The sequence below is a fragment of the Nerophis lumbriciformis genome, linkage group LG27, assembly GCF_033978685.3.
Source record: "Nerophis lumbriciformis linkage group LG27, RoL_Nlum_v2.1, whole genome shotgun sequence".
In the NCBI taxonomy this organism is placed as follows: Eukaryota; Metazoa; Chordata; class Actinopteri; order Syngnathiformes; family Syngnathidae; genus Nerophis; species Nerophis lumbriciformis.
Genome location: NC_084574.2, coordinates 38,235,001 through 38,255,628, shown reverse-complemented (window position 1 = coordinate 38,255,628; position 20,628 = coordinate 38,235,001). Strand labels below are relative to the sequence as shown.

General features: G+C 30.8%; 1 protein-coding gene across 1 annotated transcript in view; it reads right to left on the bottom strand.

Moving 5' to 3' along the window:
• Positions 1–1,301: 1,301 nt before the first annotated feature.
• The window catches only part of tpcn3 (two pore segment channel 3), a 30,009-nt gene continuing 10,682 nt past the window's right edge, over positions 1,302–20,628 (bottom strand). Inside the window, exons 6-19 of the mRNA XM_061987733.2 lie at positions 20,471–20,589; positions 20,300–20,401; positions 20,103–20,229; positions 19,828–20,035; positions 19,609–19,753; positions 19,350–19,535; positions 13,124–13,188; positions 12,962–13,049; positions 12,829–12,898; positions 12,549–12,765; positions 11,527–11,617; positions 11,351–11,464; positions 11,173–11,285; positions 1,302–1,871 (exon numbers count right to left, since the gene is read on the bottom strand). Coding sequence (XP_061843717.2) covers positions 1,726–1,871; positions 11,173–11,285; positions 11,351–11,464; positions 11,527–11,617; positions 12,549–12,765; positions 12,829–12,898; positions 12,962–13,049; positions 13,124–13,188; positions 19,350–19,535; positions 19,609–19,753; positions 19,828–20,035; positions 20,103–20,229; positions 20,300–20,401; positions 20,471–20,589 — 1,791 coding nt within the window. The 3' untranslated portion in view covers positions 1,302–1,725. The remainder of the gene's footprint in view (positions 1,872–11,172; positions 11,286–11,350; positions 11,465–11,526; positions 11,618–12,548; positions 12,766–12,828; positions 12,899–12,961; positions 13,050–13,123; positions 13,189–19,349; positions 19,536–19,608; positions 19,754–19,827; positions 20,036–20,102; positions 20,230–20,299; positions 20,402–20,470; positions 20,590–20,628) is intronic.

The window sequence follows — 20,628 nt, the reverse complement described above, 5'->3', positions numbered from 1 at the left end:
GCCATGTTATTGAATATTCGACATTATTGTCTTTGAGGTCCCAAATGTGTTTGCTGAGTTCTGTGGTATTCCGCAGGTTTTGGTTCCTGAAAGAAGCCTTGTGATTGTTCCATCTGGTTTTGAATTCTCCCTCGGTTAATCCTACATATGTGTCGGATGTGTTAATGTCCTTGCGTATTACCTTAGATTGGTAGACAACTGATGTTTGTAAGCACCCCCCGTTGAGAGGGCAATCAGGTTTCTTTCGACAGTTACAGCCTTTGTTGGTTTTGGAGTCGCTCCGTCCGGGGGCCGACGGCTCATTTGCAATTGTTTTGTTGTGGTTTGAGATGATTTGTCGTATATTGTTCATGCAGCTGTAGCTCAATTTAATGTTGTTCTTGTTGAATACTTTTCTTAGGGTGTTGTCTTTGGGAAAGTGTTTGTCAATCAGATTGAGGAATTTGTGTCCAATGTTAGTTGAGACGTTTTTGCTGTATGGGGGGTTGTACCAGATGATGTCGTTTCGTTTTCTGTTCTTTTTTGGCTGGTTTCCTGGCGTGGGTTCATAGGTGAGGGTGAAATTGTATCCGCTTTCATCAAGGGCTTTTTGGTACGGGGGGGTTGCTTGGTCAAATTCAGCTTCGCTAGATGACAGCATCGATAGCCTTTTATTAATTCCGGTAGGTATTCTTTTCGTGGTGGTGGGTGGGTGGTTGCTGTCATGGTGCACGTATTGGAGTGTTGTGTTGGGTTTCGTGAATGGTTGGTAGCTAACACATTTGGGACCTCAAAGACAATAATGTTGAATATTCAATAACATGGCAAATTCTTGCATCCAGCACACCTTACAATAGTGGTAATAAAAGATGCAACCTATGCTTGAAAGAGAAACTGTTTATTATTTACCGTCCAGACCTGTCATCCCTCAACAAGCGCAGCGAAATTGTAACAGCATGCCGCCACAGACGGAAACACCTCCTAGGTAACACATGAACCAATCACCACGCCCCTACGCCAGCCTGTACCCACCCACTCTGTGCCCTATATAAACCATGGTATGTGAATGCTCCCATTAAAATCTCCTGATGATTGAGGGAACCCCCCCTCATGAAACAGGCCTGTAGAGATGAAATAGTCTTGTGATTTTTTTCCCCACACATACATATATTGCGCTCTACTACGGTATCGAGCACTATTTTTTGGATAACCTTATTAAGACATATATATATAAGTTATATTACAAGCAAAGTCATTGAACATAGTTTGAAACAACACATTGAAATATAAACATAGACAATCTGCTGGAGATCAAAACAAAATAAACATTGCAGATTTTTATTGTCAACATGAAGTGTGGTGGAAAGAAGAAACCCCGCCCACTTTTTAGTGACGCATTGTAAAGCTCCACCCCTCTGGTGCATGTATGTATTTATTTTTGATGTATATAATTTATAATTATATGTGTGTACATAAAATATATGTATTATTTTTTATATATATATATATAATTGATATTTATATATGTGTAGATATAATATCAATATATGTATTATGTTTATAATGTATATCTATATTTCATACATATGTGTGTGTATATATCTTAACCATCCATCCATCCATCCATTTTCTACCGCTTGTCCCTCTCGGGGTGGCTGGAGCCTATCTCAGCTGCATTGGGGAGAGGTAATCCTTTATGAATAAATGAAAGTGACTATTTGAATATTGGCCACAAGAGGGCAGCCTTCAAACGGCGCTGAAGGTCGGGTTGGAGAAGTTTCCGTTGGGCTGAGGAGCTCCTTCCTGTTCCTGTTCCGGCTCCTCCTCTTCCTCTTCCTGCTCCAGGTCCGCCTCGAACAGTCGCTGCAGCAACGTGTCCACTGTTCGATACCCTGACACATCATTGAATATTCATATTGTCATCTTTCATGTGGCCATCATCATTATGATTATTCATGTTAGCATTATGATCATTATTGTTGTCATCATTATGATTATTAATGTGGTCATCATTATGATTATTAATGTGGTCATCATTATGATCATTAATGTAGTCATCATGTTTACTAATGTTATCATCATTATTATTAAAGTTGTCATCATTATGATTATTAATGTGGTCATCATTATGATCATTAATGTAGTCATCATGTTTACTAATGTTATCATCATTATTATTAAAGTTGTCATCATTATGATTATTAATGTGGTCATCATTATGATCATTAATGTGGTCATCATGTTTACTAATGTTATCATCATTATTATTATCAAAGTTGTCATCATTATGATTATTAATGTTGTCATTATTGTTTATTAATGTTGTCATGATTATGTTTATTAATGTTGTGATCATTGTTTGTTAATGTTGTCATGATTATGTTTATTACTGTTATCATCAATATGATCATTAATGTTGTCATTATTAATGTTTATTATTGTTGTCATCATTATGATCATCAATGTTATCATTACGTTTATTAATGTTGTCATTATGTTTATTAATGTTGCCATCATTATGTTTATTAATGTTATCATCATTATGTTTATTATTATCATCATTATGATTGTTAATGTTGTCATCATTGTGTTTATTAATGTTGTCATCATTGTGTTTATTAATGTTATCATTATGATTATTAATGTAGTCATCATTAAGTTTATTAATATTATCATTATTATTATTAATGTTGTCATTATGTTTATTAATGTTGTTATCATTATGATTTTTAATGTTATCATTATGATTTTTAATGTTATCATCAATATGATCATTAATGTTGTCGTCATTATGTTTATTAATTTTGTCATCATTATGAGCATTAATGTTATCATTATTATGTTTATTAATGTTATCATTACGATTATTAATGTCATTATGTTGATTAATGTTGCCATCATTATGTTTATTAATGTTATCATCATTATGTTTATTAATGTTGTCATCATTATGATTATTAATGTTGTCGTCATTATGTTTATTAATGTTATAATTATGATGATTAATGTTGTAATCATTATGTTTATAATTACTATCATAATGATTATTAATGTTATCATTATGATTATTAATGTTGTCATCATTATAATTCTAATTACTATCATTATGATTATTAATGTTATCATTATGATTATTAATGTTAGCGTCACTATGATATTAATGTTAGCATAATTTTTATAATTACTATCATATTATCAATGTTATCATAATTTTTATAATTACTATCATTATGATTATTAGTGTTGTTATCATCATTATGTTTATAATTACTATCATTATGATTATTATTGTTGTTAGTATCATTATTATGATTATTATGTTGTTATCATTGTTTATAATTACTATTATCATCATTATTAATGTTATCATTATGATTATTAATGTTGTTATCATCATTATGATTATTAATGTGTTATCATCATTATGTTTATAATTACTATCATCATCATTATTAATGTTATCATCATTATGATTATTAATGTTGTTATCATTATGTTTATTAATGTTGTAATCATTATGATTATTAATGTTGTCGTCATTATGTTTATTAATGTTATCATAATTATGATGATTAATGTTGTCATCATTATGTTTATAATTACTATCATAATGATTATTAATGTTATCATTATGATTATTAATGTTGTCATCATTATAATTCTAATTATTATCATTATTATGATTATTATGTTGTTATCATCATTGTTTATAATTACTATATCATCATTATTAATGTTATCATCATTATGATTATTAATGTTGTTATCATCATTATGATTATTAATGTTGTTATCATCATTATGTTTATAATTACTATCATCATCATTATTAATGTTATCACCATTATGATTATTAATGTTATCATCATCATTATGATTATCAATTTTGTTATCATTATGTTTATAATTACTATCATCATTATTAATGTTGTTATTGCCATCATTATTATAATTATTAATGTTGTTATCACCATTATGTTTATTGATGTTGTCATCATTATGTTTATAATTACTATCATTATGATTATTAATGTTATTATCATTATTATTATTATTAATGTTGCCATCATTATGTTTATTATTGTTGTTATCATCACTATGATTATTAATGTTATTATCATCATTATGATTATTAATGTTGTCATAACTATGTTTATAACAACTATCATTATGATTATTAATGTTATCATCATTATGATTATTAATATTATTTTTATAATTACTATCATTATGATTATTAATGTTATCATCATTATGATTATTAATGTTGTTATCATTATGTTTATTAATGTTGTTATCATCATTATGTTTATTATTACTATTATTATTATTAATGTTGTTATTATTATGATTATTAATGTTGTTATTATTATGATTATTAATGTTATCAGCATTATGTTTATTAATGTGGTCATCATTATGATTATTAATGTGGTCATCATTATGATTATTAACCTTATCATTATGATTATTAATGTTGTCATCATTATGATTATTAATGTTGTCATTATGTTCATTAATGTTGTCATTATGATTATTCATGTTGTCATCATTATGATTAATAATGTTGTCATCATTATGTTTATTAATGTTATCATTATAATTATTAATGTTGTCATCAAAATAATGATTATTAATATTATCATTATTATGTTTATTAATGTTGTCATCATTATGTTTATTAATGTTATCATCATTATGATTATTAATGTGGTCTTCATTATGTTTATTAATATTGTCATCATTATGTTTATTAATGTTGTCATCATTATGATCATTAACGTTATGATCATTATGTTTATAATTACTATCATTATGATTATTAATGTCATCATCATTATGATTATTAATGTTATCATAATATGTTTATTAATGTTATCATAATATGTTTATTAATTATATCATTATTATGTTTATAATTACTATTATGTTTATTAATGTTATCATCATGTTTATTAATGTTATCATCATTATGAATATTAATGTTGTCATCATGATTATTAATGTTGTCATCATTATGTTTATTAATGTTATCATAGTTATGATGATTAATGTTGTCATCATTATGTTTATAATTACTATCATTATGATTATTAATGTTATCATCACTATGATTATTAATGTTATCATCATTATGTTTATAATTACTATCATGACAATTAATGTTATCATTATTTTTGCAATTACCATCATTATGTTTATTAATGTTATCATCATTATGATTATTCATGTTATCATTATTATTTTTATAATTACTATCATTATGATTATTATTGTTATTATCATTATTATGATTATTATGTTATCATCATTATGTTTACAATTACTATTATCATCATTATTAATGTTATCATCATTATGATTATTAATGTTGTTTTTATCATAATTATGATGATCATTGTTGTTATTATCATTATGTTTATAATTACTATCATCATTATTAATGTTGTTATTGTCATCATTATTATCATTATTAATGTTGTCATCATTATGTTTATAATTACTATCATGATTATTATTGTTGTTATTATCATTATTATGATTATGTTATCATCATTATGTTAATAATTACTATCATCATCATTATTAATGTTATTATCATTGTGATTATTAATGTTGTTATCATCATCATTATGATTATCAATGTTATTATCATTATGTTTATAATTACTATCATCATTATTATCATTATTTTTTATCATCATTATTATTATTGTTGTCATAATTATTATCATCATAATTATCATTGTCATCATTATTAGAATTATTGTTGTCATTATTATCATTAATGTTATTGTCATTATTATTATCATTAATGTTATTATAATCACTATTATCATCATGAATAATATTGTCATTATTATTATTATTATTATCATAATGTTATTATAATCACTATTATTATCATCATGAATAATATTGTCAATATTATCATTAATGTTGGTATAATCATGAATATTTGTCATTATTTTCATTGTTATTGTTATTATTATATCATTAATGTTAATGTTCACAACTATTATCACCATGAATATTATTGGCATTATTATTAATATCGTTATTACTATTGTTAACATTAATATCATTATCATTATAATTTATATCATCCTCATTATTACTATTTTATTAACAATATCATTGTTATAATTTTTGCTATTGTCATTATCATTATTATTATGATTGTTATTTTCATGATCATTATTTTTGTATTATTATTGTCATTATTCTTATTATTGTTATTTTTCATAATTGTCATTATTAATATTATTGTCATTATCAATATTATCATTATTATTGTCATTATTATTATCATTGTCATTATTATTATCATTAATGTTTTTATCACTACTAATATCATGAACATTATCATTATCAATATTAGCATTATAATATTGTCATTATTATCATCACTATTATTATCATCATCATAAATGTTATTGTTATTATTATCATTAATGTAATTATCATCACTACTATTATCATCATGAACATTATTGTCATTGTCAATATTATCATCATATTTATTGTTATTGTCATTATCATAATTCATGTTATAATTATCATCATTAATGTTATGGTCATTATTATTACTGTCATCATTATTACCATTATAAATAACATTAATATTATTATAATTACTACCATCATCATTAGTACTATTTTCATCACCATTAATATCATTATTATAATAATTATTATCATTGTAAATATTATATCTTTACTATTAGTAATGTTATTGTTATTATTACTATCAGTAATATTGACATCATTATTAATATCTATATTATTATCATCATCATTATTATTATTATATCATTAATGTTATTACCATCATAATAAACACTTTTAGTAATATTTATACTATCATCATTATGAATATTATTAATAATATTATTAGTATTACCATTATTATTATTATCATTATTGTTATTATTTTTATTATTGTCATTATCATTATTATTGTTATTTGTGCCGTTTTTATTATCATTATTATTATTATTTTCATTATTTTTGTATTATTGTCATTATTCTTATTATTGTTATTTTTTATTATGGTCATTATTATTATTGTCATTATCAATATTATTGTCATTATTAGTATTACTGTTATGTTTTTATTACTGTCATAATTTTTTTATTATTATTGTCATTATTCTTATCATGTTTTATTATTGTCATTACCATTATTATTATTATTGTCATTATCAATATTATCATTATTAATGTCATTAATATAGTTATTTCTGTATTATTTTTATTGTTGTTATGATCAATATGATCATTACTATTGTCATTATTATTAGTAGTTATTTTTGTATTATTGTCATTATCATGATCATTGTTATTAACATTATTATTATCATCATTGATATTAACATTATTATAATCATTATTATTAACATTAATATTATCATCATTGTTATTGACATTATTATTACCATCATCATTGTTATTAACATTATTATCATTATCATTATTATTAACATTATGATTATCATCCTCATTGTAAACATTATTATTATTATCATCATCATTGTTATTGGCATTATTATTATTGTCATTGTTATTAACATTATTATTATCATTTTTATTAACATTGTTATTATCATTACTATTATCATCATCATTGTTATTCTTATTCTTATTATATCATTAATGTTATTACCATCATTATAAATACTTTTAGTATTATTGATACCATCATCATTTTTAAAATTGTTAATAATTTTATTAGTATTACCATTATTATTATAATTATTATTGTTAATATTTTTAATGATTGTCATGATCGATATCAATGTTATTTTTGCTATTGTCATTATCATTGTTATAGTTATTATTGTTATTTTCATTATCATTATTTTTGTATTATTGTCATTATTCTTACTATTATTATTTTCATTATTGTCATTAATCTTATGATTTTTTTATTAATTTAATTATCATTATTATTATTGTTATTATCAAAATTATCGTTATTAATGTCATTATTAGTATTATTGGTATTATGTTTTTATTACTGTCATTATCATTGTTTTTTTGTTATTATTGTCAATATTCTTATCATGTTTTATTATTGTCATTACCATTATTATTGTTATTATTATTGTGATAATCAATATTATCATTATTATTGTCATCAATATTTCTATGGTCATTACTATTATTAGTTATTATTTCTGTATTATTATTGTCATGATCAAAATTATCATAACTATTGTCATTATTAGTAGTTATTTTTGTATTATTGTCATTATTATCATCATCATTGTTATTAACATTATTATTATCCTCATTGTTATATAATCGTTATTATTAATATTAATATTATCATTATTGTTATTGACATTATTATTATCATCATCATTGTTATTAACATTAATATCATCATTATTATTAACATTATGATGATCATCCTCATTGTTGTTGTTATTATTAATATCATCATCATCATCATCATCATTGTTATTGGCATTATTATCATCATTGTTATAAACATTATTATCATTTATTATTAACATTATTATTATCGTCATAGTTATTGACATTATTATTATCATCAACATTGTTATTAACCTTATTATCATCATCATTGTTATTAACATTATTATATTATTATTATTAACATTATTATTATCATCATCATCATCATTATTATTAACATTATTATCATCATCATCATTGTTAGACATTATTATCATCATCATTGTTAACATTATTATTATCATCATCGTTAACATTATTATTATCATCATCGTTATCAACATTATTACTATTATCATTGTTATTAACATTATTATTATCATTGTTATTAACATCATTATCATTGTTATTGACATTATTATTATCATTGTTATTAACATTATTATTATAATCATTGTTATTGACATTATTATTATCATTGTTATTGACATTATTATTATCATTGTTATTAACATGATTATCATCATCATTGTTATCAACATTTGTATTATTATCATTGTTATTAACATTATTATTATTATTGTTATTAACATTATTATTATTATAATCATTGTTAACATTATTATTATCATCATCATTGTTATTAACATCATTATTATTATCATTAACATTATTACTATCATCATAATTGTTAACATTATTATTATTATCATCATTGTTATTTACATTATTATTATCATCATCATTATTACTAACATTATTATCATGCTCATTGTTAATATTATTATCATTATCATTGTTAACATTATTATTATAATCAATATTATTAACATTATTATTATTATCATCATTGTTATTACTATTATTATTATCATCATCAATGTTTTTAACATTATTATTATCATCAATGTTATTAATATTATTGTTATCAATGTTACTAACATTATTATTATTATCATCATTGTTATCAATGTTACTAACATTATTATTATTATCATCATTGTTATTAACATTATTATTATCATCATTGTTATCAACATTATTATTATCATCATTGTTATTAACATTATTATCATCATTGCTATTAAAATTATTATCATCATCATCAATGTTAACATTATTATTATCATCATTATTATTAACATTATTATTATTATCATCATCATTGTTATTGACATTATTATTATCATCAGCATCATTGTTATTAAGATTAATATCATCATCATTATTGACATTATTATCATCATCAATGTTAACATTATTATTATTATCATCAATGTTATTAACAATACTATTATTATCTTCAATGTTATTAACATTATTATCATCATCAATGTTATTACTATTATTATTGTCATCATCACTGTTATTAACTATATTATTATTATCATCAATGTTATTAACATTATTATTATTATCATCAATGTTATTGACATTATTATTATCATCATCAATGTTATTAACAATACTATTATTATCATCAATGTTATTACTATTATTGTCATCATCACTGTTATTAACATTATTATTATTATCATCAATGTTAACATTATTATTATCATCATCATCAATGTCATCAAACATTACTATTATTATTATTATCAATGTTATTAACATTATTATTATCATCATCAATGTTAACATTATTATCATCATCAATGTTATTAACATTATTATTATCATCATCATCAGTTATTAACATTATTATTATCATCATCAATGTTATTAACATTATTATCATCATCATCAATGTTATTAACATTATTATCATCATCATCAATGTTATTAACATTATTATCATCATCATCAATGTTATTAACATTATTATCATCATCATCAATGTTATTAACATTATTATCATCATCATCAATGCTATAAACATTATTATTATCATCATCGATGTTATTAACATTATTATCATCATCATCATCATCAATGTTATTAACATTATTATCATCATCATCAATGTTAACATTATTATCATCATCATCAATGTTATTAACATTATTATCATCATCATCAATGTTAACATTATTATCATCATCATCAATGTTATTAACATTATTATCATCATCATCAACGTTATTAATATTATTATTATCATCATCAATATTATGAACATTATTATTCTCATCATCAATGTTATGAACATTATTATCATCATCATCAATGTTATTAACATTATTATCATCATCATCAATGTTATTAACATTATTATCATCATCATCAATGTTATGAACATTATTATCAGCATCATCAATGTTATGAACATTATTATTCTCATCATCAATGTTATGAACATTATTATCATCATCATCAATGTTATTAACATTATTATCATCATCATCAATGTTATTAACATTATTATCATCATCATCAATGTTATGAACATTATTATCAGCATCATCAATGTTATGAACATTATTATCATCATCATCAATGTTATGAACATTATTATCATCATCATCAATGTTATTAACATTATTATCATCATCATCAATGTTATGAACATTATTATCATCATCATCAATGTTATGAACATTATTATTCTCATCATCAATGTTATGAACATTATTATCATCATCATCAATGTTATGAACATTATTGTCATCATCATCAATGTTATGAACATTATTATTATCATCATCAATGTTATGAACATTATTGTCATCATCATCAATGTTATGAACATTATTATTATCATCATCAATGTTATTACTACTATTAATAACAATGTTCATATCATGGACAGGCGGGGGCGTGGCCTACTTTTGGAAGCGATTTGAAACATCAGCTTGGGTTTGCTGCTCTGCGATTGGTCGGCGTCCTGCTGGCAGTCAGACGTCTCCATGGCGTGGAGCAGGTGGTCTGGGGGCGTGTCCCTGCGTGGCAAAGGAAGACAGGTGAGGAGGTGAGGTGTACAGGTGGCGGCGGCGTGCGCACGCACTGAGTCACGCCCAGCTGCAGCTCCTGGATCTTCTTCTCCACAGACGTCTGCAGGCGGCTCTTGTCCACAGAGTACTCCACGAAGAAGGCCTCCAGCACGAACGCCACGAAGATGCTGAAAGGAGGGAGGAGCCGGGTTACGTTGCCACGGCGACCAGCGCTAGGCCAACTACCCACTTGATGATGACGATGACCACCACCACGTGGAAGAGGACGAAGTAGACTCTGGCCCACGCGTGGGTGACGCTGGCGAAGCCGCTGCTGAGCAGTGAGCTCACGCTAAGGAAGGACCACACTGCTGGGGCCACACACCTGGTGTGCAGGTGAAAGACAAGTGTGCAGGTGAAAGAAAGGTGTGCAGGTGAAAGAGAGGTGTGCAGGTGAAAGAGAGGTGTACAGGTGAATGAAAGTTATATAGGTGAAAGAAAGGTGTGCAGGTGAAGGAAAGGTGTGCAGGTGAAAGAAAGGTGTGCAGGTGAAAAAAAACCGTGCAGGTGAAATAAAGGTGTGCAGGTGAAAGACAGGTGTGCAGGTGAAAATAAACGTGCAAGTGAAAAAAAACGTGCAGGTGAAAGAAAGGTGTGCAGGTGAAAGACAGGTGTGCAGGTGAAAGACAGATGTGCAGGTGAAAGACAGATGTGCAGGTGAAAGAAAGGTGTGCAAGTGAAAGAAAGGTGTGCAGGTGAAAGAAAGGTGTGCAGGTGAAAGAAAGGTGTGCATGTGAAAGAAAGGTGTGCATGTGAAAGAGAGGTGTGCAGGTTAAAAAAAAAAGTATGCAGATGAAAAATAAGGAGTGCAGGTGAAAGAGAGGTGTGCAGGTTAAAGAAAGGTGTGCAGGTGAAAAAAAAGCGTGCAGATGAAAAATAAGGAGTGCAGGTGAAAGAAAGGTGTGCAAGTGAAGGAAAGGTGTGCAGGTGAAGGAAAGGTGTGCAGGTGAAAAAGAGGTGTGCAGGTGAAAGAGAGGTGTGCAGGTGAAAGAGAGGTGTGCAGGTGAAGGAAAGGTGTGCAGGTGAAGGAAAGGTGTGCAGGTGAAGGAAAGGTATGCAGGTGAAAGAGAGGTGTGCAGGTGAAGGAAAGGTGTGCAGGTGAAAGAAAGGTGTGCAGGTGAAGGAAAGGTGTGCAGGTGAAGGAAAGGTGTGCAGGTGAAGGAGAGGTGTGCAGGTGAAGGAGAGGTGTGCAGAGCAGTGAGGTGAGGATATCGTGCCACTGGTTGACCACGGTGAGCTCCAGCAGCAGGACGAAGGAGGCCAGCACGTGGTTGAAGTTGTTCTTGCAGTAGTCCAGGCGGGCGAAGGCACTTCCTCTCAGGAGGACGTTCCCACAGTACGCCTCGGCCGCGTCGCCAGAGTCCCCGTAGAAGCGCACCTTGCCCTTGAACAGCTCCATGCCCACCATGGCGAAGACGTAGTACACCACCTGGCCGCCAGGGGGAGGCCTGGTCACTGGTCACGTGACCTTGCCACCGCGCCGCTCGCTTACCAGGATGAGCTGGCCGAAGGTGAGGATGGCCGGCCCGATGCGGATCAGCGTGTTGATGATGGCGCGGAACCTGCGGAGGGGCGTGGACAAGGTCGTGGCCTGGCTCCGCCCACACACGCCAAAGTGCGCTTACCTTGGGATGCTGTCCACCACGCGCACCAGTCGCAGGACTCGCAGGATGAAGACCATGTCCAGGACCTGCCGGCTGGTGTAGCCGCCCGCTGCCACGACAGCAGCACACCTGGTTAGCTACACTACCTTGACGGCGCGGTCACGTGACAGGAAGTGAGCTCACATGACTTGAGGGTGGAGTTGATGATGGTGGCGATGAGGGCGCACACCACGATGATGGTGTCGAACCTGCACACAGGAAGACAGTGTGGGGACCCCTAGTGGCCACTGCAGTATTACATCACATTCTAGTAGTACTATGTTATTATACTGCAGTATTACATCACATTCTAGTAGTACTATGTTATTATACTGCAGTATTACATCACATTCTAGTAGTACTATGTTATTATACTGCAGTATTACATCACATTCTAGTAGTACTATGTTATTATACTGCAGTATTACATCACATTCTAGTAGTACTATGTTATTATACTGCAGTATTACATCACATTCTAGTAGTACTATGTTATTATACTGCAGTATTACATCACATTCTAGTAGTACTATGTTATTATACTGCAGTATTACACCACATTCTAGTAGTACTATGTTATTATACTGCAGTATTACATCACATTCTAGTAGTACTATGTTATTATACTGCAGTATTACATCACATTCTAGTAGTACTATGTTATTATACTGCAGTATTACATCACATTCTAGTAGTACTATGTTATTATACTGCAGTATTACATCACATTCTAATATTACTGTTATTGTACTGCAGTATTACATCACATTCTAGTAGTACTATGTTATTATACTGCAGTATTACATCACATTCTAGTAGTACTATGTTATTATACTGCAGTATTACATCACATTCTAGTAGTACTATGTTATTATACTGCAGTATTACATCACATTCTAGTAGTACTATGTTATTATACTGCAGTATTACATCACATTCTAGTAGTACTATGTTATTATACTGCAGTATTACATCACATTCTAGTAGTACTATGTTATTATACTGCAGTATTACATCACATTCTAATATTACTGTTATTGTACTGCAGTATTACATCACATTCTAGTAGTACTATGTTATTATACTGCAGTATTACATCACATTCTAGTAGTACTATGTTATTATACTGCAGTATTACATCACATTCTAGTAGTACTATGTTATTATACTGCAGTATTACATCACATGCTAGTAGTACTATGTTATTATACTGCAGTATTACATCACATTCTAGTAGTACTATGTTATTATACTGCAGTATTACATCACATTCTAGTAGTACTATGTTATTATACTGCAGTATTACATCACATTCTAGTAGTACTATGTTATTATACTGCAGTATTACATCACATTCTAGTAGTACTATGTTATTATACTGCAGTATTACATCACATTCTAGTAGTACTATGTTATTATACTGCAGTATTACATCACATTCTAATATTACTGTTATTGTACTGCAGTATTACATCACATTCTAGTAGTACTATGTTATCATACTGCAGTATTACATCACATTCTAGTAGTACTATGTTATTATACTGCAGTATTACATCACATTCTAGTAGTACTATGTTATTATACTGCAGTATTACATCACATTCTAGTAGTACTATGTTATTATACTGCAGTATTACATCACATTCTAGTAGTACTATGTTATTATACTGCAGTGTTACACCACATTCTAGTAGTACTATGTTATTATACTGCAGTATTACATCACATTCTAGTAGTACTATGTTATTATACTGCAGTATTACATCACATTCTAGTAGTACTATGTTATTATACTGCAGTATTACACCACATTCTAATGTTACTGTTATTGTACTGCAGTATTACATCACATTCTAGTAGTACTATGTTATTATACTGCAGTATTAAATCACATTCTAGTAGTACTATGTTATTATACTGCAGTATTACATCACATTCTAGTAGTACTATGTTATTATACTGCAGTATTACATCACATTCTAATATTACTGTTATTGTACTGCAGTATTACATCACATTCTAGTAGTACTATGTTATTATACTGCAGTATTACATCACATTCTAGTAGTACTATGTTATTATACTGCAGTATTACATCACATCGTAGTAGTACTATGTTATTATACTGCAGTATTACATCACATTCTAGTAGTACTATGTTATTATACTGCAGTATTACATCACATCGTAGTAGTACTATGTTATTATACTGCAGTATTACATCACATTCTAGTAGTACTATGTTATTATACTGCAGTATTACATCACATTCTAGTAGTACTATGTTATTATACTGCAGTATTACACCACATTCTAATGTTACTGTTATTGTACTGCAGTATTAAATCTCATTCTAGTAGTACTATGTTATTATACTGCAGTATTACATCACATTCTAGTAGTACTATGTTATTATACTGCAGTATTACATCACATTCTAGTAGTACTATGTTATTATACTGCAGTATTACATCACATGCTAGTAGTGCTATGTTATTATACTGCAGTATTACATCACATTCTAGTAGTACTATGTTATTATACTGCAGTATTACATCACATGCTAGTAGTACTATGTTATTATACTGCAGTATTACATCACATTCTAGTAGTACTATGTTATTATACTGCAGTATTACATCACATTCTATTAGTGCTATGTTATTATACTGCAGTATTACATCACATTCTAGTAGTACTATGTTATTATACTGCAGTATTACATCACATTCTAGTAGTACTATGTTATTATACTGCAGTATTACATCACATTATAGTAGTACTATGTTATTATACTGCAGTATTACATCACATTCTAGTAGTACTATGTTATTATACTGCAGTATTAAATCACATTCTAGTAGTACTATGTTATTATACTGCAGTATTACATCACATTCTAGTAGTACTATGTTATTATACTGCAGTATTACATCACATTCTAGTAGTACTATGTTATTATACTGCAGTATTACATCACATTCTAGTAGTACTATGTTATTATACTGCAGTATTACACCACATTCTAATATTACTGTTATTGTACTGCAGTATTACATCACATTCTAGTAGTACTATGTTATTATACTGCAGTATTACACCACATTCTAATATTACTATGTTATTATACTGCAGTATTACATCACATTCTAGTAGTACTATGTTATTATACTGCAGTATTACATCACATTCTAGTAGTACTATGTTATTATACTGCAGTATTACATCACATTCTAGTAGTACTATGTTATTATACTGCAGTATTACATCACATTCTAGTAGTACTATGTTATTATACTGCAGTATTACACCACATTCTAATATTACTGTTATTGTACTGCAGTATTACATCACATTCTAGTAGTACTATGTTATTATACTGCAGTATTACACCACATTCTAATATTACTATGTTATTATACTGCAGTATTACATCACATTCTAGTAGTACTATGTTATTATACTGCAGTATTACACCACATTCTAGTAGTACTATGTTATTATACTGCAGTATTACACCACATTCTAGTAGTACTATGTTATTATACTGCAGTATTACATCACATTCTAGTAGTACTATGTTATTATACTGCAGTATTACATCACATTCTAGTAGTACTATGTTATTATACTGCAGTATTACATCACATTCTAGTAGTACTATGTTATTATACTGCAGTATTACACCACATTCTAATATTACTATGTTATTATACTGCAGTATTACACCACATTCTAATATTACTATGTTATTATACTGCAGTATTACATCACATTCTAGTAGTACTATGTTATTATACTGCAGTATTACACCAAATTCTAGTAGCACTATGTTATTATACTGCAGTATTACACCACATTCTAGTAGTACTATGTTATTATACATCACATTCTAATATTACTATGTTGTTATACTGCAGTATTACATCACATTGTAATATCCATCTATCCAGCCATCCATTTTCTACCGCTTGTCCCTTTTGGGGTCACGGGGGGTGCTGGAGATAAATATATATATATATATATATATATATATATATATATATATATATATATATATATATACTTGTGTAATACATATATACAGACACACCAACACACACACACACACATATATATATATATATATATATATATATATATATATATATATATATATATATATATATATATATATATATATATATACACACACACAGGTAAAAGCCAGTAAATTAGAATATTTTGAAAAAGTTGATTTATTTCAGTAATTGCATTCAAAAGGTGTAACTTGTACATTATATTTATTCATTGCACACAGACTGATGCATTCAAATGTTTATTTCATTTAATTTTGATGATTTGAAGTGGCAACAAATGAAAATCCAAAATTCCGTGTGTCACAAAATTAGAATATTACTTAAGGCTAATACAAAAAAGGGATTTTTAGAAATGTTGGCCAACTGAAAAGTATGAAAATGAAAAATATGAGCATGTACAATACTCAATACTTGGTTGGAGCTCCTTTTGCCTCAATTACTGCGTTAATGCGGCGTGGCATGGAGTCGATGAGTTTCTGGCACTGCTCAGGTGTTATGAGAGCCCAGGTTGCTCTGATAGTGGCCTTCAACTCTTCTGCGTTTTTGGGTCTGGCATTCTGCATCTTCCTTTTCACAATACCCCACAGATTTTCTATGGGGCTAAGGTCAGGGGAATTGGCGGGCCAATTTAGAACAGAAATACCATGGTCCGTAAACCAGGCACGGGTAGATTTTGCGCTGTGTGCAGGCGCCAAGTCCTGTTGGAACTTGAAATCTCCATCTCCATAGAGCAGGTCAGCAGCAGGAAGCATGAAGTGCTCTAAAACTTGCTGGTAGACGGCTGCGTTGACCCTGGATCTCAGGAAACAGAGTGGACCGACACCAGCAGATGACATGGCACCCCAAACCATCACTGATGGTGGAAACTTTACACTAGACTTCAGGCAACGTGGATCCTGTGCCTCTCCTGTCTTCCTCCAGACTCTGGGACCTCGATTTCCAAAGGAAATGCAAAATTTGCATGGTTGGGTGATGGTTTGGGGTGCCATGTCATCTGCTGGTGTCGGTCCACTCTGTTTCCTGAGATCCAGGGTCAACGCAGCCGTCTACCAGCAAGTTTTAGAGCACTTCATGCTTCCTGCTGCTGACCTGCTCTATGGAGATGGAGATTTCAAGTTCCAACAGGACTTGGCGCCTGCACACAGCGCAAAATCTACCCGTGCCTGGTTTACGGACCATGGTATTTCTGTTCTAAATTGGCACGGAATTTTGGATTTTCATTTGTTGCCACTTCAAATCATCAAAATTAAATGAAATAAACATTTGAATGCATCAGTCTGTGTGCAATGAATAAATATAATGTACAAGTTACACCTTTTGAATGCAATTACTGAAATAAATCAAGTTTTTCAAAATATTCTCATTTACTGGCTTTTACCTGTATATATATATACAGTATCTGTGTATATATATATATATATATATATATATATATATATATATATATATATATATATATATATATACACACACACAGATACATATATATATATATCTGTGTATATATATATATATATACACAAATACTGTATATATATATATATATATATATATATATATATATATATATATATATATATATATATATACATATATATATAAAGTGTGCAGATTAAAAAGGTGCGTAGGTGCAAAGTGTGCAGATTAATAAATAGTGTGCAGGTGAAAAGTGTGCAGATGAAAAAAGGTGTGCAGATTAAAAAGGTGCGTGTGTGCAGATTAATAAATGGTGTGCAGGTGAAAGGTCTGTAGATTTAAAAATGGTGCACTGATTAAAAACAAGTGTGCAGATTAATAAAAGGTGTGCACATTAAAAAAGGGTGTGCAAGATAATAAAAAAAGGTGTGCATATGAAAGGTGTGCAGGTGAAGGAAAAGTGTACTGGTGAAAAAAAAGTTATGCAGAATAAAAAAAGGTGTGCAGGTGAAAAAAAAGGTGTGCAAATAAAAAAGGTGTGCAGGTGAAGAAGGTGTGCAGGTGAAATAAGGTGTGCAGATGAAAAAAGGTCTGCAAATAAAAAAAGGTGTGCAGGTGAAGAAGGTGCACAGGTGAAAAAAAGGTGTGCAGGTGAAAAAAGGTGTGCAAATAAAAAAGGTATGCAGGTGAAGAAGGTGTGCAGGTGAAAAAATGTGTGCAGATGAAAAAAGGTGTGCAAATAAAAAAGGTGTGCAGGTGAAGAAAGTGTGCAGGTGAAAAAACGTGTGCAGATGAAAAAAGGTGTGCAAATAAAAAAGGTGTGCAGGTGAAAAAAAGGTGTGCAGGTGAAAAAAAGGTGTGCAGGTGCTGACCAGTTCCAGAAGTTGTGGGTTGAGAAGAAGCTCCTGGGTTCGCACTCGTAGAGTTTGAGCAGGATCTCCAGCAGGTAAAGCGCCAAGAAGACCCACTCAGCGTCGGCGATGATGGTGCTCTCCTCATCCAGGCCGATGAAGATGGCGTTCACTAGGATGATGACGTCGTACGCCATCACGAACGCCCTGAAACCGTCGCCTCAGGCAATCACTTCCTGGTGAGCTCCGCCCCCCCCGGCCATCCACCCCGCCCTCTCACCTGTGTCGGACCAGTCTGCAGAGGAGGCGGCTGGGCGCCGACAGGTAGAGGGCGGGGCACAGGCCTCGAAGTGGGTGTGGCCTGGACTTGAGCGTGATCACCTGGATGTTGAGCAGGTCGGCGAGCTGGAGGAACGCCGTTTTGTCTGGCGTGCAAGACAAAAAGAAAAGGTGGAGCGCGAGGTCGCCGGCAGGCGCAAACATCGAACACGGCGCTCACCGATGGCGCCGCGGTCCTTGTCGTCCGAAACGCTCCACAGCAGCTCCGTGTGGGCGTGGCTGATGTCGGGCTGGACCAATCGGATCAGTCGCTCCCAGCCGGCCCGGCTCACCGACGGCTCGCCCCCCTCCCCCGCCCGCTCCTGCAGCACGGCGAAGGCCCGCGCCATCTTGTGCCGCTTGGCTCGCACCAGCTGCCGCACTTCCTCCTGCCGCCAAGAGAGGAAGTGTGATGAGCTCAGAGGCGGCGGCGGCGGCGGTCACATGACCTCACACCTTCAGGTGCTTCTTGTAGTTGTTGAAGACCACGGCCAGGAAGACGGACATGAAGATGTAGGTGTTGACCAGGATGTAGACGATGAAGAAGATGGCGAAGGCCGAGCTGGCGTTGTACGCCGGCATCCTGACAACGACACAGAGCGCGCTCAGAACGGCCATCTTTGTTTGCGGCGGGCGGGCCACGCCTCCCTCACATGACGTCGGGGCTGTTGGCCGTGGTCACCAGCACGTAGAGCTGGAAGACGGCGTCCAGGTAGTTGGCGAAGTACGGCGCTCCCTCCGTCGTCTTCAAGCCGCTGAGGGACACACGTGGGTCAGGGACACGGCTCAGAGGTCAAAGGTCAGAGGTCAGAGGGGTCGCTCACCGCTTGCTGAAGAGTTTGAGCGCCATCAGAGAGAAGATGAGGATGCAGAAGATGAAGAGCAGGAACACCGTCAAGATCTCGGGCAGCGCGTTCCTGATGCTGCGGAACACTCGCCGCAGCTGACACACACACACACACACACACACACACACACACAC